The sequence below is a fragment of the Procambarus clarkii genome, chromosome 64 (assembly GCF_040958095.1).
Source record: "Procambarus clarkii isolate CNS0578487 chromosome 64, FALCON_Pclarkii_2.0, whole genome shotgun sequence".
In the NCBI taxonomy this organism is placed as follows: domain Eukaryota; kingdom Metazoa; phylum Arthropoda; class Malacostraca; order Decapoda; family Cambaridae; genus Procambarus; species Procambarus clarkii.
The window spans coordinates 1,083,019-1,107,270 of record NC_091213.1 but is presented as its reverse complement, the minus strand read 5'-3'; the positions used below and the strand labels follow the sequence as shown (position 1 = coordinate 1,107,270).

General features: G+C 43.9%; 1 protein-coding gene and 1 pseudogene across 4 annotated transcripts in view; one reads left to right on the top strand and one right to left on the bottom strand.

The window, feature by feature from the left end:
* Nucleotides 1-24,252, top strand: part of LOC123768899 (fasciculation and elongation protein Unc-76) — a 184,627-nt gene that overhangs the window by 100,338 nt on the left and 60,037 nt on the right. For 3 of the 4 annotated variants that reach the window (XR_011223623.1, XM_045759687.2, XM_045759683.2), the window contains 2 exons: nucleotides 2,065-2,225; nucleotides 15,359-15,436. Coding sequence is in view for 3 of the 4 variants with exons in the window: in XM_045759687.2 (XP_045615643.2) it covers nucleotides 2,065-2,225; nucleotides 15,359-15,436 (239 nt within the window). In the remaining variant the exon portion in view is untranslated. The remainder of the gene's footprint in view (nucleotides 1-2,064; nucleotides 2,226-15,358; nucleotides 15,437-24,252) is intronic. The other variant, XM_045759682.2, reaches the window with a different exon arrangement.
* On the bottom strand, nucleotides 365-482 carry LOC123769121 (5S ribosomal RNA; annotated as a pseudogene).

Here is a 24,252-nt window from a genome sequence, read left to right as displayed (position 1 = left end):
TTTTGGTCAACATATTTCTGCCATGTTATTGTGACTTCCTCGTCTGCATTAGGGATTTTGTTCATTAGTGTCTCCATGTATTCACCTAGTTGTGCTTGCGGGGGTTGAGTTCTGCTCTTTCGGCCCGCCTCTCAACTGTTTACTAAATACTTTTTTTTCCCACACCACACACACACAGACCCCAGGTAGCAGCCCGTGACAGCTGACTAACTCCCAGGTACCTATTTACTGCTAGGTAACAGGGGCATCAGGGTGAAAAAACTCTGCCCATTGTTTCTCGCTGGTGCCTGGAATCGAACCCGGGACCACAGGATCATGTGTCCAGCGTGCTGTCTGCTCGGCCACTGGCCCCTAACATTATTGCCGCCAACAGCATTTGGTGTTGCAGGCGGTTACCCATCCAAGTACTAACCAAACCTAACGTTGCTTAACTTCGCTGATCGGACGAGAAGCTGTGTTCTCAACGTGGTATGGCCGTTGGCTGGTCAATGGCCAGCCACCGTTGTTCCATGAGCTATGTTGGCTCATGGAACTATGTGGTGCCATACAGTGGCACTTGGCTGGACCAGATGCTGCTGACACGACAAAATGTCGCTTGGCAATTCCATGCACTCCACTGGCACTAGCCACAGCGAAACTGTTCTCCGATTCTAAATCACTCGAACCAAAAAATGATTCACCTTCCTCAGACTCGTTGTCCAAAAAATCATCATCTTGCAGAGAAACATATGAACTATGTGGTTGGGCATGAAGTGGTGTTGAGTATGGGTGAGGAGACATTGGTGAGAGGCTAGGCCTAGCTCTTGTGGCACCTGCATGTTCACTCTCATCATCCGTCGTATCCACATCTGAGGGCTGCGTGTAGTCCTTATCTATGTCGGAGTCGTCAATATCAGGTTACATCACCCTCCTGGAACAATTTCAGATTAAATTCATCCTTAGTCAAAGCTCGCTATGCATGCTGTACTGAGAGTGGTCGATTGCTGGAACGTGATGCGCTCGCCATGGTGTCTGTCGGGTAACCTGAGGTCTGTCGGGTCAGACAACTGTCATTATCTGCCTGCAGACAATGGCAGCCTACGTTTTTTTTTTTTTTTTTCCAAGATGGTGTCTGTTTACAATCGTGATCGGCTGGACAATAGCTGCCCCTATCCCTTGTGGGGTATTTAAAATTGTGCGCTAGACCCTCAATCGTATATATATGATGTGCACGATTCCATGACAGTTACTGCCTACATACATTTATGTTTTGTGCGGTTTAAGGGTTAAGGAAAGAAAGGTGGTGGTTCAAGTGTATAAATCTCTGGTGCAGCCCTATATGGATTACTGTATTCAAGCTTTGAGACCCCATCTGCACAAGGACATAGCTGCTCTGAAGAAAGTGCAACACTGGGCAACAAAAATCATTCCAGAGCTTAGTCATCTCTCATATCAGGAACAGTTGAGGGCCTACAGGCCTAACAACACTGCAAACCAGACATGACAGGGCAGACCCTCATTGAAACTTTTAAAATAAGTACTGAACAATTTGGTGGATGTTAATCCGGAAAATATCTTCAAAAAGGTCAAATGTAACACAAACAAGGAGCAAAAGTTTCATGCTAGACATGCCACAAATGTAGGACTGAGAACAGGAAGTGCTTTTTCACCCACAGGGTTATAAGCTCATGGAACTACCTACCCACTAAAGTTGTAAATGCCAAGACTGTTGAATTTCAAAATCCAACTGAAAAAAATTATCTAGGCAAATGGAGGGGGGAACTTTCGACAAGCCACCAGCTTCCTGTCTTTGTCGAGGCCAGAGCCACTAGCGTTAGTGGCCCTCAGGTAAATTCAGGTAGGAAAATTTGTTGTAAATAGGCAAAAAAGGGGAAATTATATTTGAAATGTGAGATTATATACAAATCTGGATTAGGCCCAGAAAGATATGATACTTTCATACTTATGAAAGATATGATGATTAAGATATTTTTTAAATTCTACCATATAATTTTATGGAAATCATTCATAAGTTAAAATACAAAATTTATAGTTCACACATATTGCATAAAATTCTCTTGACAGAGTTAAAGAACATGAGTGTTGGTGAGCTCAATGAGTCTTTGATGGAACTTGAACTGGTGATTCGACAATACTCCGAGACACTCATCAGCCAGCTTGCACTCAGAGATGAATTGGAATATGAGAAGGAGCTCAAGAATTCTTTTATTTCACTTCTCCTTCAGGTATGTAAAATATGTTACCAACTTTAATTTTGAATATATAAAATGTTGTATGATCATAGACTACATGAGAAATTCATTTACTGGATATATTCAAATTAGGCACAAAACTACTGTAACACTGCATCAGCGTGTACTGTATTTGTTAACAAGTAAAATAACACACAGGATGAGTGGTGCTGCCCAATAAACTCGCCCTTCGGTGCAAAATAAAAAAAATTCTGTGGAAAGCCCATCCGGCTCCCCAGAGCTTACCAGGGCTGATATGTATGTACTGTATTAGACCATGGCATCAGTCAATTCGATTGGAGTTTTTGCCTACCGGGCACCACGAGCCAGAACCTGGCCACTTCAGAGAAGCACGAGGAACAATGGCCTACAGAAACCTCCATGTGGTAATTCCTTAAGTGTAGTTACAGGATGAGAGCTACACTCGTGGTGTCCCGTCTCCCCAGCACTCTTTGTCATATAATGCTTTGAAACTACAGATGGTTTTGGCCTCCACCACCTTCTCACCTAACTTGTTCCAACCGTCTACCACTCTGTTTACAATAGTGAATTTTCTTATATTTCTCCGGCAGCTTTGTTTCGTTAGTTTAAATCTGTGACCTCTTGTTCTTGAAGTTCCAGGTTTTGGGAATTCTTCCCTATCAATTTTATCGATTCCTGTTACTATTTTTAACGTAGTGATCATATCGGCTCTCTTTTTTCTTCTATCTTCTAGTTTTTGCATATTTAATGCCTCTAACCTCTCCTCGTAGCTCTTGTCCTTCAGTTCTGGGAGCCAGTTAGTGGCATGTTGTTGCACCTTTTCCAGTTTGTTGATGTGCTTCTTAAGATATGGGCACCATACAACCACTGCATATTCTAGCTTTGGTCTAACAAAAGTCGTAAACAATTTCTTCAGTATTTCTCCATCCATGTATTTAAAAGCAATTCTGAAGTTAGAAAGTGTAGCATAGGCTCCTCGCACAATGTTCTTAATGTGGTCCTCAGGTGACAATTTTTTATCTAGAACCACCCCTAGATCCCTTTCTTTGTCAGAATTCTTTAAAGATTTCTCACATAATTTTTAGGTTGTGGGTCTATGTTCTCCAATTCCACATTCCATAACATGGCATTTATTCACATTAAATTCCATTTGCCAAGTGTTGCTCCATATACTTATTTTGTCCAGGTCTTCTTGAAGGGCATGACAATCATCTAGGTTTCTTATCTTCTCTATCTTGCATCATCAGCAAACACGTTCATATAATTCTGTATTCCCACTGGTAGATCGTTTATGTAGACAATGAACATTACCAGTGCAAGAACTGAATGAACCCTGTGGTACTCCACTCGTGACATTCCTCCAATCCAATACCTTGCCTCTGATTATGGCCCTCATTTTTCTGTCAGTTAGGAAATTTTTCATCCATGTTAGAATCTTACCTGTCACCCCTCCAATATGTTCCAGTTTCCAGAACAACCTCTTTTGGGGAACTCTGTCGAAAGCCTTTTTTAGGTCCAGATAGATGCAGTCAACCCAACCATCTCTCCTGTAAAATCTCTGTGGCTCGATCATAAAAACTGAGTAAATTCGTTACACAGGATCTTCCAGATCGAAAACCATACGGTGTGTCTGATATTATATCGTTTTTCTCCAGGTGCTCTACCCATTTAGTTTTAATTATTTTTTCCAATATTTTGACTATTACACTTGTCAATGATACAGGTCTATAATTAAGGGGGTCTTCCCTGCTTCCACTTTTGTAGATTTAATTTTTTTTTTTTTTTTTTAAGATACTGTATATACAAGAGTTGTTACATTCTTGTACAGACGCTAGTACACATAGCGTTTCGGGCAGGTCCCTGGAATACGATCCCCACCGCAAAGAATCGTTTTTACAACCAAGTACACATTTTACTGTTGAGTTAAACAGAGGCTACAGTTAAGGATTTGCGCCCAGTAAATCCTCCCCGGCCAGGATACGAACCCATGACTAAGAGCTCGCGGAACGCCAGGCGAGTGTCTTACCACTACACCACGGAGACACGGAGATTGGAACTACGTTAGCCTTTTTCCACAGATCCACTACAACTCCTGTAAACAGGGATGCCTGAAAAGTCAGTTGAAGTGGAATGCTGAGCTCAGGTGCACATTCTCTCAGAACCCATGGTGAAACTCCATCTGGACCAACTGCTTTGTTCTTGCTTAGCTCCTTGAGCATTTTTTCCCCTTTGTCTCTAGACACCTCTATGTGCTCTGTTGTTCTCTGGAATTCTTATTGTGTCTGGTTCCCTGAAGATGTCATTTTGTACAAACACACTTTGGAACTTTTCGTTTAATGTTTCACACATTTCCTTTTCATTTTCTGTGAATTTATTTCCCATTTTCAACCTCTGAATATTATCCTTTACCTGCAATTTGTTGTTTATGAATTTATAGAATAGGCCTGGTTCTGTTTTACATTTGTCTGCAATCCCTTTTTCAAAATTTCTTTCTGCCTCTCTCCTCACTGTCATGTAGTTGTTTCTCGCATCTTTTTATCGCTGGTATGTTTGGGGGTTTGGTTTCTTCCAGTATTGATTCCATTTTTGTGTCTTTTGGTCTCTGGCTCTCTCCCAATTTCTGTTGAACCAGTCCTGTTTCCTAGTTCTGCATCTCTGTTTTAGTATAAATTTTTTGTGCCTTTATCATATTTCACAAAACGTGACATACATCTCATTCACTTCCTTCCCTAGCAACAAGTCTGTCCAATTATACTCACTAAAAAATTTTCTAAGGTCGCCATAATGTCCTTTCCTGAAGTCAGGTTTTTCAACTGCTTCAACTTCCTTATTTTCTTCCAGATTATAACGCATTGCATACTTTATTCCCAAAAAGACATGGTCATTTTTACCCAAGGGAGGAAGGTACTGAATGTCAAATATCTCTTCCTCCTTCCTGGTAAATTTCAAATCTATCATGGAGGGAACGTCCCCTTCCCTCATCCTTGTAGCTTGTTTAACATGTTGCTACAAGAATGTTTCCAGGATGAGGTCGACAAATCTACAGGTCCAAAAATCTTCTGTTTTAGCTTCATATGCTTCCGGTCTATGGATTTCAAGTTGAAGTTGCCGACTATCAACAGTCGTGATCTATCTTTATCCGCTCTTGCTCTAATCTCTCTCATTATTGTTATAAGACCTTCACGTTTACTATCTAGCTCCTCCTTTGACCATGTGCTGCTTGGTGGTGGACTATATACATTTATGATCATTAGTTTATCATCCTCATGGCAGATCTCTAGTGCTATTATGTCAACTTTTTGTGGATTGGCAGTCATTATTTCGTTAACTTTTAGGTGTTCTTTCACCAGCACAGCAACGCCACCGCCTTTCCTAATTTTTCTGTCCCGTCTCCAAATTGAGTAGCCCCTTGGGAATATGACCTCATTTAAAATAACATCTTCAAGTTTTGTCTCCGTGAGTGCAACAATGTCTGGTGTCTGCAGCTGTATTACATCACTTAACTCCAGTATCTTCAATCTCACTCCATCTATGTTGGTGTATGCAATCTTCAGGAACTTGTACTGGACACAACCTCTGTAGGGCTGATCGGTGAGAGGAGAAGAGTGTTTGGATAGCTACTTGAAAGATATGTGGTAACATGTGCCTGGGTCTGAGGGATTTTCCAGGCAAGGTTAGCACCAATCGATGAAAAAAAGCTATTAAATTCAGTTGCTGTTTCAAGGTCTGTTGCAGGTGTATAACCATCCTTGGAGGTTTTTATCTTATGTGAATGTTGTTTAGCTACTAGAATGTTAGTGATGGCTCTCCATGTGCTTTTCATGTTGCCTTTTGCTTCTTTGAATCTATTCTCATAATAGGAACACTTTGCTCTTCTTATTATACTGGTAAGCACTGATGAGTACCTCTTAACTACTACTTTTGCAACTAGGCCAATCCTATTTTTTTTCATATTCATGTTACAGTACCTGTCAATTGCATTTAAGATGCCATTAGTGAGCCAGGGATTATTTGCCTTTTATCAGTTACGTGCTTGGTGAGGTTACTTGCTTGGTGACAGTAAGTATTGTAAAGGCTTAGAATTTTGGAGATGAAGAGGCTAGTTAAGGAATTTATATCCTGTGTATTATTAAATTCAGATTCCCAGTTTATATTGAGGAGGGCATTTGTGAGATTGCCTATTGCTGCTTCACTGTGTAACCTAAAGGTAATTTTCTTGTTAGCTGGTAATTACCTAAGTGTAGTTACAGGATGAGAGCTACGCTCGTGGTGTCCCGTCTTCCCAGCACTCTTTGTCATATAACGCTTTGAAACTACTGACGGTCTTGGCCTCCACCACCTTCTCACTTAACTTGTTCCAACCGTCTACCACTCTATTTGCGAAGGTGAATTTTCTTATATTTCTTCGGCATCTGTGTTTAGCTAGTTTAAATCTATGGCCTCTTGTTCTTGAAGTTCCAGGTCTCAGGAAGTCTTCCCTGTCGATTTTATCAATTCCTGTTACTATTTTGTACGTAGTGATCATATCACCTCTTTTTCTTCTGTCTTCTAGTTTTGGCATATTTAATGCTTCTAACCTCTCCTTGTAGCTCTTGCCCTTCAGTTCTGGGAGCCACTTAGTAGCATGTCTTTGCACCTTTTCCAGTTTGTTGATGTGCTTCTTAAGATATGGGCACCACACAACAGCTGCATATTCTAGCTTTGGCCTAACAAAAGTCATGAACAATTTCTTTAGTATATCGCCATCCATGTATTTAAATGCAATTCTGAAGTTAGAAAGCATTGCATAGGCTCCTTGCACAATATTCTTAATGTGGTCCTCAGGTGATAGTTTTCTATCTAGAACCACTCCTAGATCTCTTTCTTTATCAGAATTCTTTAAAGATTTCTCACATAATATATAGGTTGTGTGGGGTCTATGTTCTCCTATTCCACATTCCATAACATGACATTTATTAACATTAAATTCCATTTGCCAAGTGGTGCTCCATATACTTATTTTGTCCAGGTCTTCTTGAAGGGCATGACAATCATCTAAATTTCTTATCCTTCCTATTATCTTAGCATCATCAGCAAACATGTTCATATAATTCTGTATACCAACTGGTAGATCATTTATGTACACAATAAACATCACTGGTGCAAGAACTGAACCCTGTGGTACTCCACTTGTGACATTTCTCCATTCCGATACATTGCCTCTGATTACTGCCCTCATTTTTCTATCAGTCAGAAAATTTTTCATCCATGATAGAAGCTTACCTGTCACCCCTCCAATATTTTCCAGTTTCCAGAACAACCTCTTATGTGGAACTCTGTCGAAAGCCTTTTTTAGGTCCAGATAGATGCAGTCAACCCAGCCATCTCTTTCCTGTAAAATCTCTGTGGCCCGATCATAGAAACTGAGTAAATTCGATACACAGGATCTTCCTGATCGAAAACCATACTGTCTGTCTGATATTATATCATTTCTCTCCAGGTGTTCTACCCATTTAGTTTTGATTAGCTTTTCCAATACTTTCACTATTACACTTGTCAATGATACAGGTCTATAATTGAGGGGGTCTTCCCTGCTGCCACTTTTGTAGATTGGAACTATGTTAGCCTGTTTCCACACGTCTGCTACGATTCCTGTACACAGGGATGCCTGAAAAATCAGGTGAAGTGGAATGCTGAGCTCAGATGCACATTCTCTCAGAACCCATGGTGAAACGCCATCTGGGCCAGCTGCTTTGTTCCTCCCGAGCTCCTTTAGCATATTTTCCACTTCATCTCTAGACACCTCTATCCGCTCTATGTTGTTCTCTGGAATTCTTATTGTGTCTGGTTCTCTGAAGATTTCATTTTGTACAAACACACTTTGGAACTTTTCATTTAATGTTTCACACATTTCCTTTTCATTTTCCGTGAATCTGTTTCCCATTTCCAACCTCTGGATATTATCCTTTACCTGCAATTTGTTGTTTATGAATTTGTAGAATAGGCCCGGTTCTGTTTTACATTTATCTGCTATCCCTTTTTCAAAATTTCTTTCTGCCTCTCTCCTTACTGCTGTATAATTGTTTCTCGCATCTTTGTATCGCTGGTATGTTTGGGGGTTTGGCCTCTTCCTATACTGATTCCATTTTTGTGTCTTTTGGTCTCTTGCCCTCTCACAATTTCTGTCGAACCAATCCTGTTTTCTGGTCCTGCATCTCTGTTTTGGTATAAATTTTTTTGTGCCTTTATCATATATTTCACAAAACTTGCCATACATCTCATTCACTTCCTTGCCTAGCATCAAGTCTGTCCAATTATACTCACTAAAAAAATTTCTAAGGTCACCATAATGTCCTCTCCTGAAGTCTGGTTTTTCAACTGCTTCAACCTCCTTATTTTCTTCCAGCTTATAACGCATTGCATACTTTATTCCCAAAAAGACATGGTCACTTTTACCCAAGGGAGGAAGGTACTGAATGTCAAATATCTCTTCCTCCTTCCTGGTAAATATCAAATCTAGCATGGAGGGAACGTCCCCTTCCCTCATCCTCGTAGCTTGTTTAACATGTTGATACAAGAATGTTTCCAGGATGAGGTCTACAAATTTACAGGTCCAAAAATCTTCTGTTTTAGCTTCATATGCTTCCCAGTCTATGGATTTCAAGTTGAAGTCACCGACTATCAACAGTCGTGATCTATCGTTATCCGCTCTCGCTATAATCTCTCTCATTATTGTTATAAGACCTTCACGTTTACTATCTAGCTCCTCCTTTGACCATGTGCTGCTTGGCGGTGGACTATATGCATTTATCATCATTAGTTTATCATCCTCATAGCAGATCTCTAGTGCTATTATGTCAACTTCTTGTGGATTGGCAGTCATTATTTCCTTCACCTTTAGGTGTTCTTTTACCAGCACAGCAACGCCACCGCCTTTCCTAATTTTTCTGTCCCGTCTCCAAATTGAGTAGCCCCTTGGGAATATGACCTCATTTAAAATTACATCTTCAAGTTTTGTCTCCGTGAGTGCAACAATGTCTGGTGTCTGCAGCTGTATTACATCACTTAACTCCAGTATCTTCGATCTCACTCCATCTATGTTGGTGTATGCAATCTTCAGGAACTTGTTCCCCCTCTCCTTATTCTTCACTCCCCCTCTCTCTATTGATTTTGTTGGTTTGCCTTTATGTACCACTTTACTGGTTTGCCTACCCCTATCACTTTGTAGAAAAAAGAATTTATTTCTTCTTCATTCCTGCTCTCATTTAAATGTTTTGCCTCGGCGAGGTTCAGTTTCAGCTTCTCTCTATCTTCTTTTGAAAGATCTCGTCTTAACGACCACCCTTTCCCATCCTCATCACTTTGCAATTTTCTAGCATTCCTTAGTACTTCTTCCATCTGTTTGGCACCGTTTAGGGTGATCCTCAAAGGTCGATCTTTCCCTTTTACGTACCTGCCTATTCTCCTGTAGTCGCACACATTCTCTCTGTTTGTAAGACCTTCCACGAGGCCAACAATTTTATCTACTACTTTAGCTTCTTCTACAGCTCTTTCTGACCTAGATGTTATCGCCTTTTCTTTGCAGCCAAAAATGATCAGGGACTTACTCCGATCAACTGTGTTTTGCACCAACTTCGGGTTAGATGCCAATTCTTTCCTCACTTCTAGCCTAATGTTTGTTTTATCTTGGTTGCTGCAGTGTTTGACTTCCTTTACTGCTTCTTCTATTTTTTCCTTCTCCTTGGCCACTTGTGCATAAGTGAGTTGCATATCTTTCTTGCACTGTTCTATTCCCTGTGTAACTTCCTCCATCTGTGCTGACAAAAGCTGTTTCTCCTGTTGAATTTCCTTGCCTAACCTATTGTAGTCATTTATGTTTAAATTTACTTTAACTTCTTCCAAAGCTATTTTTAAGAGTTTATTTTCTTCTTCCATGGCTTTGCAATTTGTTTCCAATTGATTCTTATCCTTGCGCAAGTCTTTCACTAAACCCTCAAGACATAAAACTTTGCTATTCAAATGGTCATTACTTTCTTTCAATTTACTAATTATTTCTACATGAGAGTTCACTATAGTATCTAAATTTACCAACTTGTTATGTAGACTACTAATATCAATGCTTTCTTCATTGAATCCCTCAAAATCAAGCTCTGTTTTGTTTTTCCCCTTGCCAGTGGCCATCTTGAATGTTCTTCTCTGCACTGTAAACACTAGGGCAACTTTTTCTCATCTGATTTTTCACTTCCCTTAGCACTTTCCTGTTATCTCACCTATTTTTCAAGAGCACTATACCTTTATGTTCTGTGGGACACCACTCACTACCATCAACCTGTACTACAATACTTAGGATTGTTGAAATATGCTGGAGCTCCTCTGCTGCAAGTGTTGACCCTAGGGGTGTCACCTTTTGAATCTCCTTTTGAATCAAAAATTGAATTTTTGAATTTTGAATCTGGTGGTGTTATGTCCATGTTATGTCCATGTTTACTATGAGGAAGGTAGGATAGTGGTCAGTTGTTCTGTCAGTGATAATACCAGATGTGAGGGGAGCTGTTATTTTGGTCCATAACTGATCCAGGGTAGTAGTGAATGTGAGTGAATCGGGTGGGACTTGTGATTGCGGGGATGATCATACAGGAATTCATGCCGTTAAGGAAATAGTCGACTTGAGGACTATTTTGTTGCCCTAGGTCAATATTGAAATCACCCCCCAGAACTATGTAACTATTGTTGAGGTTGTTGTTTATGATAAGATTCCTCAAGTTATCTGTGAATGCAGCTGTTAGTATTGGGAAATCTATAAATGGTTCCAACAGTCAAGGAGGCTTTAAGGGATTTAACTGAAAATTGAGCAAAAGTAAATTTACAGTAGTCATTTCTTATCACTAATGACACTGTTGCAGGTGAAGGTATCTTGGTAGTATATGGCTATGTCACCTCCTATTTTGTAAGGCCTACAGTTGTGAATGGCTCTGTAACCAGCTAAGTTGAATAGTTGGGTATGGTCTTTACTTAGCCAGGTTCCTGTTAAAATAATGAACGAATAATGATACTGTACATACATATCAGCCCGGTAAGCTCCGGGGAGGTTATCTTGAGGTTATCTTGAGATGATTTCGGGGCTTTAGTGTCCCCGCGGCCCGGTCCTCGACCAGGCCTCCACCCCCAGGAAGCAGCCCGTGACAGCTGACTAACACCCAGGTACCTATTTTACTGCTAGGTAACAGGGGCATAGGGTGAAAGAAACTCTGCCCATTGTTTCTCGCCGGCGCCTGGGATCGAACCCAGGACCACAGGATCACAAGTCCAGCGTGCTGTCCGCTCGGCCGACCGGCTCCCCAAAGACCGGAGCCTCCGGGACTTGAAAAAAATGGCATTTCATTACATTCAACACTGTTTTTTTTTTTTTTTATTAAACTAATACTGTAGAATGACTAATCTATTTTCCATTGGTAAACCATTTAAGACTAATAAATGTTATGACTGACAAGTAACTAAAATTTTTAATTTCTGTCATTGATTTTGGATGGCTGTCTGTTTCTTTCATGACAATTAAATAACCTCTCTTGCTTGCACTGATATTTTCCTTTGTTTTGAGAGATTGTGGAGCCATGCAGATTATGAAATTAACAAAGTATGGGAAGCCCAACACAGTTTTCTCATACATCCCTGGAATTAAAAATATAACCATCCATTCACTGTAGAAAAATAAGATTACTGTAGTGCAAATTTGTATGCAAGAACTTTAATAAGATAATGAAATTAAAGGAGATTTATTGATTACCATTTAATCACACTGTAATATTTTTATATAGAAACTGTAACAATTAATGTTAAAAATCATCCACTGGGATCTGATTAGAACCTTTTATGCTGGTAATAATCCTTTTGCATCACCACTCACAGGATAAGTATAGGGTGTACAGCCGACTAACCGCTGCTGGTGGCAACGAAAAAATATCAGTATCAAGCAAAAATTTAAAAAATAAAGTTAAAATTTTGAATGTGAAAAACTCGGTGCTTAACTCTGTGTAATGTCATTAATAGAACAACTGTGTCAGGTATTCATGTTTCTAGGTAGAAATATGGAAGCTACTAGGATTACAGTACAGTATATGATTAAGTGGAAAATGGTGAGCAAGTACCGTGGGGCCTCGATTTACGATGGTAATCCGTTCCCAGAGACGTATCGTAAGTCAAAATATCGTAAGTCGAAGCGATTTTTCCCATAAGAAATAAAGGGAACTGGATTAATCCGTTCCACACCTCCAAAAATATTAACTTAAAAATACATTTTATACTGAATACAATATTTTTCTCTAACTGCAATGCAGTACATATGTTTAGCTTACCTTTATGGAGGACTCTTGATGTGTATGGAAGATGGTGAAGAGGGGGAGAGGGGGAGAGGTGTTACTGTTTGGAAGGAGAATCCCCTTCCATTATAACATCAGGCAGTGATGACCTTTCTGGGATACTCTCTCTCCTACATTTTGCCTGCATACCACTAGGACCTGGTTGTGGTTCAGTGCTTGTTTGTCTCACTAAAAACCTTTCCAGGGATTTTTGTTTTCCATATGTTTTAATTTTTGTCTGTAGTGAGGCATCAGTGTCATTAAAAAGGTTAAGGCAACGGCCTACTGCACCGAGATTTGGGTGAGTTGTTTCAGCAAAAGTTTGCAATTCTTCCCATGCTGCACACATTTTCTTAATGAGGAAGGGACATTCTGTACAGTCTCATCCTTCCCTGAAGAAATTTCCTCGGCTGTCTCTTGTTGCTGCTCCTTGTGAAGTTCTTCGGTGGTCAGTTCTTCGCTGTGTTCCTCCACCAGCTCGCAAAACACAACACTCAGAACACTAAGAATGCCACTTCTTTTTCTAAATTTCTCAAACCATCTCCTGCTCGCCTTAAACTCTTTTGCATTTGCATCACTCGTTCCAGGGGTTTTCTTTAAAAGGTCTTTATGCAATTTCCTTGCTTTTTCACAAATGATGGATTCTGCAACTCTATCACCCGCTAACTCCTTGCTGTGTATCCAAATTAATAATAACTGTTCAACATCCTCAAGTGTTTGTGGTCTATGTTTCGTGATTATTGATACACCTTTTGCCACTTCAGCACTCATAATGTCCTTTTTCTTAGCAAGTATGGTGGATATTGTTGACCGAGATTTGTTGTACTGCCTAGCTAGTTCAACAACCCGCACACCATCTTCATATTTACGAATGATCTCTTGTTTTTGCTCTATGGTCATCGTTACATGGGTTTTCATATGTTGAACCTTACTTTTGTACCCATGGCGTGATATACGTATAATAATCAGTTTTATGTTCAAAGCCAAAAAAATCACCACAAAAACGGAATTTCTTATAGGCGTGATCATCACTGAGTGGGCAACTCTAGTAAACAGGCAGGTCGGCCCGTGTGAACGGGAACCACGTGCTCGGTCGACCTAAACGTGTACCAACAAATATCGTTAGTCGATGACACTATCATAAGTCGTGTCGCATTTTTCGATCAAATTTACATTGTAACTCAAAAGTATCGTAAGTCGGGGCTATCGTAAGTCGAGGTGCCACTGTATTAAGTTGGCAGTACTGTACATTTCTAACAGTTTGTAGGACTGAGTGTCAGCTCCTGGGCCATGCTGTTCTAACCTTTGGTCACGTAATGCAGTGTAGGAATAATACAAGCATGTGTTATGAAGGCTTGCCAATGCATTATGGCTGCTCATTAGAGATGGCTTGGGTAAATATAAATGGTAAATGTTATTCTGAGAGGTTGTTGAAAACCTTCAAAATGCACTACAGTAGGTCTTGTTTAATGTAACTTCATTCAGTGGTGGAGGTCTGGATGTAACCAGAGAATTATGATTTGATCATTTATCAGTTGTCTGGATTAGGTGTCTAGATAATCAAGAGAAGTTCAGAATACAGTATCAAATTTGCTTTTGTTGATAAACATTTAAAATCAGGCTATGAGTAATGCTGAAGAGCACCTCCCCTGGCAACATCATGGGCAGTTTAAGCAGAATGACATGTGGTTTCATTCTGGTACTTAAACCACTGAATATTTTTCAGTTTTCCTTCAAGGCTATAATAGGTGCTAGTAGTCTAATAAGAAAAGTTTCCAGAAGTAGCATAAAGAAGCGTTTCCAGAAAATTCTAGTTTGGCAGCAGAATGCTGCTTCTGGAAACTTTCCTTATTAAATTACTCATAGCCCAGTCAATAGAGCTTCAGCTTCACACCTCACACTTGTGGGGTTCGAGACTCCAAGAGCGAATGGAATGTAGAAAATATATTTGCGATAACTTCTGCATGATGGCTGGCTTGGGGCAACCACCCTGGGGCATTTGCACAATGAATGCACATTTATATATTTTATTTTATATTTTATATATACAAGAGTTCTTACATTGTTGTAAAGACACTAGCATGCATAGCAGTTTGTGCAGGTCCTTGATCCTAATTATCCCCAGAATACGACCTGTCAAATCGTTTAACAACCAGGTACCCATTCGCTGTTGGGTGAACAGAGGCTACAGTTAAGGATTGGCACTCAGTCAATCCTCCTTGGCCAGGATATGATCTCAGGTCAAAGTGCTTGCAAAATGCCAGCAATCTCAGGCGAGTGCTTTACCACTGCGCCATGGGAGCCGCTTATTTAACACATGAATTGTGATGTCATCATGAGAGACTCAGGTTTAACCACTGCCAAAGTAAGTCGTATACAATTTGTATTATTATTTTTCTTGTGATCAGGTAATGTATTTTAACAATATTAGGAATTTTTTTTATATAATTTTTGATCATATATGCAGCTGGGTGTTGCATGGTATAATGAGTGGCAGAGCCCAGTGGTTAAGAAAGAGAACATTATAGTCTAATAACTATCATATTATTTTGCTTGTCTTATTTAATTGTGCTCGATGAATGATAATTTTTGTGCACAAACAAATTTCCAAAAAGCATCAGGCATGAGGTGATATATAATAGATTAATAACTGAAAACTATTTTAAAATAATATAAGAGATACAAAGTTCAATAATATTTACATATGACAGTTTAGATGCCGTTTATTTAAAAAAAACTCTAGCAGTTATATATTGTGATTAGTTGCTTCTTGAGCATGAAGTAATTGCAATTTTTTTTTTTTTTTTACAGGTGCAGAACAAGAGACGGAACTTTAACGTGGAGAAGAAAAAACAGAAGAAGGTTGGACCAAATGGCACAGATCCGAAGGTGGATTGAATTTTACTGTGGCCGTCCCTTCTTGTTTTTTATTTGATGTTTTAAGATGCCAAGTGAATTTGCCATTCCATTTTAGAATACAATTTTGTTATTATGACAGTGAACTTGAGCCTGTGATGATGTGTGGGGAAGTTAGCATTGATGGGGGGTTGGGTGCTGCACTGAGTATCTTTAACACATATTAATCACTTTTACATCCTTTTATGGGTGATTGTCACCTTCCTATGGAAATGAGAAGTGGTTGATGACCATGGTGAGGTCAGTATGCTTTACATTTCCAGGAATTGTAAGTGTAATACAATATTTAAAATCTTGAAATTCTTGGAGATTTATCTCATTACTTATTGAAATGTAAAATACAGTGCAGTACATCTCCTTTACTATGAGGATGTTAACCAGAGATGGGTTTATTCCAGTCCTGCATTACTCTACTACCTCAGAGTAAAACAAGTTTGTAGATAATAACACCAAGTTCCACATGTCTGTTGATAATTACAACCCTGAATCTCCACATGTTACTGTACAGTACATGATTTTTTTACTGCATTCGGAAGTGGGTAAATCCTGGACCCTAGTTTGAATATCACTAGTTTTCTAGTATACGGTTAATATGTTGTCTTTTGTTATTGTAAAGATCAGAGTCATGGACAGGAGTAATAAGTTAAGCCATGCTAGAATGCTTAAATACTGGTGGCCATCAGGAAAAAGGAAGTTTGGATATGCCTTTCAGGCATACTATCTCTAACTTGAACTATAATAAACCAAGAGAGATTAATTATTTTAATACTATAAAGGTCAAATCAATCATCTTTTTACATAACCTGAGTGCTTTAAAGTTTCATTAAATGTATACATTTAAGTACTGAGAAGTTGTGTTTGAAATAACCGGAACAACGACAAACTTTGTAGTTTTCTGCAGGGGAGCCCTTTCGGCTTCACGGGCTGATATGAATGTATTAGACCCTGGCATCAGTCAAGTGAGTGGAGTTCTTAGGCCTACCAGAGACCACGAGCCAGAACCTTGCATCCCCTCAGGGAGGCATGAGGAGCAATGACCTATGAAAATCCATGTGTGGTTGGAAGCATTCTATGTCTGCCATTAACTGGGTCAGGCGCCCAGAAAAGTAGGCATGCCAAAACAAACCCCATCTGGTTAAAAAATGCTCCTGAAAGCCAAACAATTAACAAGCCGAACTCCCCCCTTCCCTGGGAGGGGGAAGGGGGGCGCTGCAAACCCTCCGTGCTGGCTATCCACCCCCAGTTATGTGGCTGATGTGAGACCTGGTGATCGTGCAACTTTGGCTTTGGTCTTGAGTTTCTTTTCCCTTCTTGAGCTGTCTTCAAACTGGTTTGAGCAGGATGTGGAGGTGCTGGGTGCCGATCCTGGTTCTGGTGCGCTGGTCTCGGCGGTACGGGGCATCGTCTCCCTTATTGAAGCTGTTTGCGCCGATCCTAAGGGAAGCGGTTTCTCTGTTCTCATGTAGGTGGTGCTCGAACAATCCTTGGAATCTGCTTGGGCTCTGGCTCTTAGGTTTTCTATGACTTTTTGTCCTGTGTTGTTTGCAGAGTCTACGGTGGTGCAGTTATTGCAGGCAGCTTCAAGTTGTCGTCCCATGTCAGACTTGTTGGTTCTCTGGGGGGCCCATGGGGGTTTTCCTGGAAGATTCATGCCGGGGCTCGGGGTTCCTCCCATTATGGTAGGCCAGTGGGGCCAGTTTCAGAGCCGGCGCTGTCTTCGGAGCTGATGGTGTCTGGTTGGCACAGTGATCACTCTGCTCGTCGGTCGGCTTCTCGTAAGGGGCGTCGACCCTTTCGTGGGTTGTCCCATTGATGGGGAGATGGGGAAGGGGGGAGGCTCGAGCTGTTTGCTCGCACCTAGTCCCACGATTCACGGGCAGTTTGGGTTGATTCTTGCAGCCTGCAGTGGTGTTGGGTGGCTCCTCCTCCTTCAGGAAGTTCGGGGCTGGCGGGGCAGGCCTCTTCTCCTGCATTCTGTCAGGTCATTTTGGAGTGGGTATGCTTGGGTGTGGTCAAAATGTCCTTGTCCCTCAGGTGGACTTCCCATCTGTTTCCGGTTCCGAAATGAGACTGAGTGGACCCGCAGTTCATTCTGGACTTGTCCTGTCTGAATCCCCTGGGTTTTTTGCCCCTTCTTTCGGATGACTATTCTACCCCAGGTCCATCTTCTTTTGGAGCTGGGTGCTTGGATGGTGTCCCTGGACCTCCGGGATATGTATTGGCACATCCCGATTCATCCGGGGTTCAGGGACTGGCTCGGTTTTGTTGAGGAGTGTCAGGCATACCGCTTTCATTTCTTTCCATTTGGCTTGAATCTGGCACCTCGTGTTTTCATTCGTCATACTCGGGTTATGGTGGCCCATTTGCATCTCTTAGGGGTCCCGATGCTGGCCTATCTCAACAACTGGCTGATGTGGGCCCTCAGCTAGTCCGTGTGTCTGCTCACCAGAGATTTGGTTCTTTCCCAGCTCGCTGGATTCAGGTTCTTATTGAACTGGCAAAAGTCCCATTCGGTTCCCTCTCAGGTTTGGACCTGTTTTGGTCTTGTGTGGGAATCTCGGACCGCTTCCTTGTCTCATCCACTGGAGCCTCTGCTGCAGCTGCGATCTCACCTTTAACTGTTTCTGGTGGGCTCCCAGGTCATGAGGCAGTTACTCAAGGGGTTCTGCGGGAGTCTGAACTTTGCCGTGATGGTCTACCCGCTGGACTGGGTTTGGCTTTGTCGGCTGTTTTGGTTCCTTTGGGGACGTCTCTTCTGCCCCTCTCACGATCACTGGGTTTGGCCTCTGGGTGCCTTATGTCAGGTGCTGCGTCGTCGGCTTCCTCATCGGGTTTTTTGGGGTTCAGTGCCTTGGCAACTCCCCAAGTCCTTGCTCGATGTGTTCACGGATGCGTCATCTCTTGGCTGGGGCTTTGTGACCAGTGCTCACCAAGCCAGCCAGGAGGGGGGTGGGGGTCTGTCCTTCTGTCAGGCCCACAGCACATAGCAGGTGTTTGCAGTGGTGTGGATGTCACTTTGGAGGGTTCGGGTCACTTGCAGATCGATGATCCGGGTCCATTTGGATTGCTTCCTGGTGGTTCATTGACTGAGTTCTCAGGGTTTAGCTCTCCTAGCATTTCACGTTCAGGGGGGGGGGCGTGTCCTAGGTCCTTGCAGACAGCCTGTCAGAGTTCATTTCCCTGTCCACGGAATGGACGGTTGACGTTGACTCGTTCAGTTGGCTCTGCCAGACGTACAAGCTCCTAGAGGGGGAAACTCTTCGCGTCGGCGTGGTCGAGGTGTCTCTCAATATATATGTGGTGCCCTTCCCCGACTGCAAGGCCGTTGGGATCGATGCCTTCAGGCAGGACTGGTCAAGGTGGGGTTACCAGTACCACTTTCTCCCCAGTTCCACTGTTGCTCCAGGTCCTGGCTCTCTTGGAGACTTACCAAGGGAGAGTAGTCCTGGCCCCCTTGGTGACCGACCCTAGCCTTGGTTCAGGCAATGTTTGCTCTGTGTCCAAACCCGGATATCTTCCCGTGGCTCCACCTCTTTCAGCAGATCGGGCCAGTCTGTTACATAGCTAGTTTGATCTTTTCCTCAAGTCTTCATGTCTGGTCCTTCTAACTTGGGTCTATCACCAATTGTATGGTGAGCAGGTGACTTTGTTGATGGTGTCCCACCTGTGTGCTTCGTTGGCAGTATGAAGTTTGCTGGTGGTCCTTTCATTATTTCTTGTCCCTCCATAGGTTTTTTTTCTGTTTCGGATCAGGTTGTCTTGTCCTTCCATTCTTGATTGTTTTAGGACCGTCATCTTATGCCAAATACTGTCGCCTCATATTGTGTGGCACCGGTGGAGACGCTTCGGTTTGTGTTCAGGGTGGATATTATTTTGGCTCCATTCCACAAGCTGTCTCATGCGTTGTTTCGCCACTGGCCTGCTCATGCTCCACCTGAGCCATCCTGGTCATTGGACTGGGTGCTCTCCTTTCTCCTCCTCAGTTTGTTGTGGCTCCTTCGGTTTAAGATTGTTTTGTGAAGGCTCTTTTCTTGTTAACATTGGCTTCTGTCAATGTCTGGGGGTTGGGTTATGGAGCTTTGTGCTCTGCTCCAGCACACAGGTTTCTGCTCTGTTGGCCTTGGTGGTAGGTTTTTTGCAGCAGAGACCTCCTTTTCCATGGAAGAATGAGACTGCTGCTTTCCGGAGGGGTCCTTAGGTTGTTGATGCTTAGTTGGTTCGGTCGGGGGTGCATCATGTGTTGTGTCCGGTTGTTGCCGTTACCTGCTTTGGGTTGACCCAGTTTCCCTTCTAACCTGTTCCAGGATTCAGGGCTTCCATGTCATCTGCAGGGTTATTTCATCCAGCCAGCTTGCGGTCTGTCTTTGTACCCATGATCGTAAGTTTGCTGCATTGGCTGCCATCGTTGGTAATATGTCTTGGGCTGATATTCAGACACAGGGTTTTTGGAGGTTGAACAGGGTCCTGGCCGCTCGTTACCTAATCAATGTTCCTGGTCTCAGCCTGGCATGTGGTTGGCGGTTGCAGCTAGTTGTCTCAACTTAGTGTTGAGGAGCAAGTGGCAACCACCTCCCGGGTAAGTAAGTCCCTCTTGTTTTATCTTTGGTTAAGTAGCTCTGGGGAGCCGAAGGGGCTCTCCACAGAAAACCAGGGTTGAATGTATTACAATGCCATTTTCTGGGTGAGACCCGGAGGCTACCCTGCATCCCTTCTTTCCTCTGGTCAATGGTTTTCATGGGTTTTTGACATCCAGGGGTCAGAACTGGGGGTGGATAGCCAGTGTGGAGGGTCTGGAGCTCCCCCTTTCTGTGCAGACAGCGGTGTGGTGACTGTTGTGACGTCATGCTTGTTTGCTCGTTACTAGTTTGGGGAGTTCTTTCTAACAGTTCAGCTTTCATGTGCAATTTTTAACCAGATAGAATTTGTTTTGGGGCACCTATCTTTCTGGGTGCCTGACCCCGGTCAGTGGCAGGCATAGAATACTTCCAACCACACAGGGGTTTCTATAGGCCATTGCTCCTCTTACCTCTGAGAGGAGCCAAGTTCTGGCTCATGGTCCCTGGTAGGCCTTAGAACTCCGTTCGCTTGACTGATGCCAGGATCTAATACATTCATATCAGCCCGGATAGCGCCAGGGAGCCTCCGGGTCTCGGCCAGAAAATGGCGTTTCATTACATTCAACGCTGGTTTTCCGACATCTCAAAAATTTTTGAAATCCAGGACACATCACATTAATTTGATGTTGGACTAACATTACTAATGTGCCCTGGTACTGTATTAACTCATGATCATCAATATTGATCCAGTATCAATTCAATAAGATACTGACCTGCACTGCAACCGTGTGTGCTTCTTTTGGTCATTGTACAATTGTTCTTGAACTCTCAGTAGCATAATATAGAATATTTCACCGATTTTTCTGGGGGGATCCCAGTCGGCTCCCTGGAGCTTATTAGGCTGATATGCTAATGTCAGACTTTGGCATCAGTCATGTATATGGAGTTCTGTAGGCCTACCTGGGGGCCACGAGCCAGAACCTGGCCCCCTTGAGAGGCATGGGGAGCAATAGCCTATAGAAACCCCCGTGTGGTTGGAAGCATTCTATGTCTGTCCTCGACCAGGTCTGGCACCCAGAATGGTAAGCATCCCAAAACAAACCCCTATTCTGGTGAAAATATTGCTACTAAAAGCCGAACAAGTGGATAGAACTTCCCTAAAAGAAACGAGCAAACGAGCATAATGTCACATGTCGCTGTGCTGCTGTCTGCGTGGCTCCCCCCTTCCCGGGGAGGAGGAAGAAGTAGTCCCAGACCCCCCCATGTTGATTATCTACTCGTCAGTTCTAAGGCTGATGCTAGAGGTGGAGGTCGTGTGCTCTAGCTCCAGTGGTCTTTCAGCATTGTGCTTTGAGTATGGTGGCTGTCTTCCAGGGGTGCGAGAGTCACCCCTGGAAGCTTTTTGTCCTCTGCTTTTTGAGGATTTGGCTGTGGCACAGTATATACAGGCTGCGTCGGCAACTTGTCGTCCTATGTCTGACTTGTTGGTTCTCCAGGGGTCCTGGGGGGGGGCCTTCCTGGTTGGGGGGTTATGCCAGGGCTCGGGGTTCCACTAGTCGTGGTAGGGCACTGGTGTCAGGTTTTGGTCCGGCCCCTCCTTTGGTCCCGCCTTCGTCTGGTCGGCATGGTGTTCGCTCTGTGCGAGGTTCTGGGTCTTGTAAGGAGAAAGGTTTCGAACTGTGAACCCTTTCGCAGTTTATCCCATTGACGGGGCGATAGGGAGGGGGGGGAGGGGGGAAGGCTGGCGCTGTTCGCTCATGCCTGCTTCCACGATTTGTGGGTGTTTCGAGTCTTTTCCTTCGGCCTGTGGTGGAGTTGGGTGGTCCTTCCTCCTTCGGGGGGGTTCGGGGATGGTGGGGCAGGCTTCTTCCCCTGTGCTCGGTCAGGTCGTCTTGTAGTGGGTGCGCTTGGCCGTGGTCGAAATGACGATGCCCCTCAGATGGGTTTCCCGTCTGTTCCCAGTATCGAAATGGGACTGTGTGGATCTGCGGTTCATTTTAGACTTGTCCTATCTGAACCCTTGGATTCATTGCCCCTCCTTTCGGATGATTATGCTGTCCCAGATTCGGCTCCTGTTCGAGCCGGGCTCTTGGATGGTGTCCCTGGATCTTCAGGATGCTTATTGGCACTTGCCGATTCACCTGGGCTTCAGGGATTGGCTCGGTTTTCTTGTGGGGCATCAGGGTTACCGCTTTCGTTGTCTCCTGTTCAGGTTGAACCTGGAACCTTGCATGTTCACGCGCCTTACCCAGGTCGTGATGGCCCGTCTGCATCTCTTAGGTGTTCGGGTGTTGGCCTACCTCAACGCCTGCTGGTTTGGGCTCCCAGCCGGTCATCTTGTCTGCTGGCCAGGAATTTGGTTCTTTCCCAGCTCGTTGGGTTCGGGTTCTTGGTGAATTGGAGGAAGTCCCATTTGGTTCCCTCCCAGGTTCAGACCTGGCTGGGTCTTGTGTGGAACTCTCGGACCTCTTCCTTGTCTTTTCAAGTGAGCCCGGGTGACTCCCTGGTTACCTGACGGTTGCTCGAGGGGTCTGTGTGGGAGCTTGAACTTCTCGATGGTCTTCCCGCTGGGTCGGGTTTAGCTCTGTCGGCTGTTCCGGTTCCTTTGGGGACGTCCCTTCTGCCTCTCTTACGATCGCTGGGTTCGGACCCTGGGGGCCTTGCGTCGGCTGCTGCGTCACCGGCTTCCTTTTCGGGTTTTTTTCAGGGGTCAGTGCCTTTGCGCCTGCCCGAGCCCTCACTCGATGTGTTCACGGACACGTCGTCTCACGGCTGGCGCTTTGTGACCAGTGCTTACCAGGCCGGCCAGGGGCGGTGAGGTCCATCCTTCTGTCAGGCCCACAGCATGATGCGGGAGTTCGCAGCAGTGTGGTTTGCGCTGCGGAAGGATGGGTCACCCACGGATTGACGATCCAGCTCCATTTGGACTGCTCTCCAGTGGTTCATTGTCTGAACAGGGGGGGTTCGATGCAGTCTTTTGCTCTTTGGCGCTGGTCGGTTCGGGTGACTTGTCTGCTGAGTTCTTAGGGTTTAGCTCTCCTGGCTGTTCACATGCGGGGAGTGTCCGACGTCCTGGCCAACAGCCTGTCTCGTTTCATTCCACCTTTCCACGGAATGGACGGTCGACGCCGACTCCTTCCTTTAGCCTTGCTGGACGGCACCCCGAGGTGGACCTCTTCGTGCCGGCTTGGTCCAGGCGCCTTCCTGTGTATGTAGTGCCCTTCCCCGATTGCGAGGCCGTCGGGGTCAATGCATTTCAGCAGGACTGGTCGAGGTGGGGGTTCCTGTACCTCTTTACCCCAGTTCAGCTGTTGCTCCAGGTCCTGACTCGCTTGGAGACTTAACTGGGGAGAGTAGTCCTCATGGCCCCATAGAGGCAGACCCAGCCGTGGTTTCCAGCGCTGCTTGCTCGGTGTCTGAACCCAGAGGTTTTCCCGCGGCTCCGCCTTTTCCAGCAGATCGAACCGGAGCCTCACGTGGATGGTTCGATCTTCTCCTCGAGTCTTCGCGTATGGTTGTTTTGACTCGAGTTTATCATCTATATGGTGATCAGGTGGCTTTCTTGTTAGTGTCTCACCTGTGGGCTTCATCTCGACGGAAATATAAAGTTTCCTGGCGGTCTTTCCGGTCTTTTTACGTCTTTGTTGTTGTACTTTGCTTTCTGTTAGGGTCATGTTGTCCTTTCTCTCTTGGTTGTTTCAGGACAATCATCTAATATATAACACAGTTGCCTCGTATCGTGCGGCGCTGGTGGAGCCGCTTCAACTTGCTTTCGATCTTCGTTACTTCTGTGCCATTTCGCAAGCTGTCTTGTGCGTCCGAGCCATCCTGGTCGCTGGACAGAGTGCTCTCTTTTCTTTCTTCTCCTTGGTTTGTTGTTACCCCTTCGGTTCAGGATTGTTTCTCCAAGGCTCTTTTTTTTTCTGTTGGCATTGGCCTTTGGGGGTTGGGTCAGGGAGCTTCATGCTCTCCTCTGGCACAGGGGTTTCTGTTCTTTCGGTCTTCGTGATGGTTTTGTTCGTCTGCAGCCGTTTCCTCCTTTTCTAGCGAAGAATGAGACTGCTGCTTTCCGGAGGGTCCCTGGGTTGTTGATGCTTGGTTGGTTTGGCCGGGAATGCATCATGTATTGTCCGGTTGTAGTTCTTCGCCGTTATTTGCGCGCCATGGCAACTGTGTTCAGGGATGCGCTTTGGGTTGATCCAGTTTCCCGTCTAACATGTTCGAGGGTGCGGG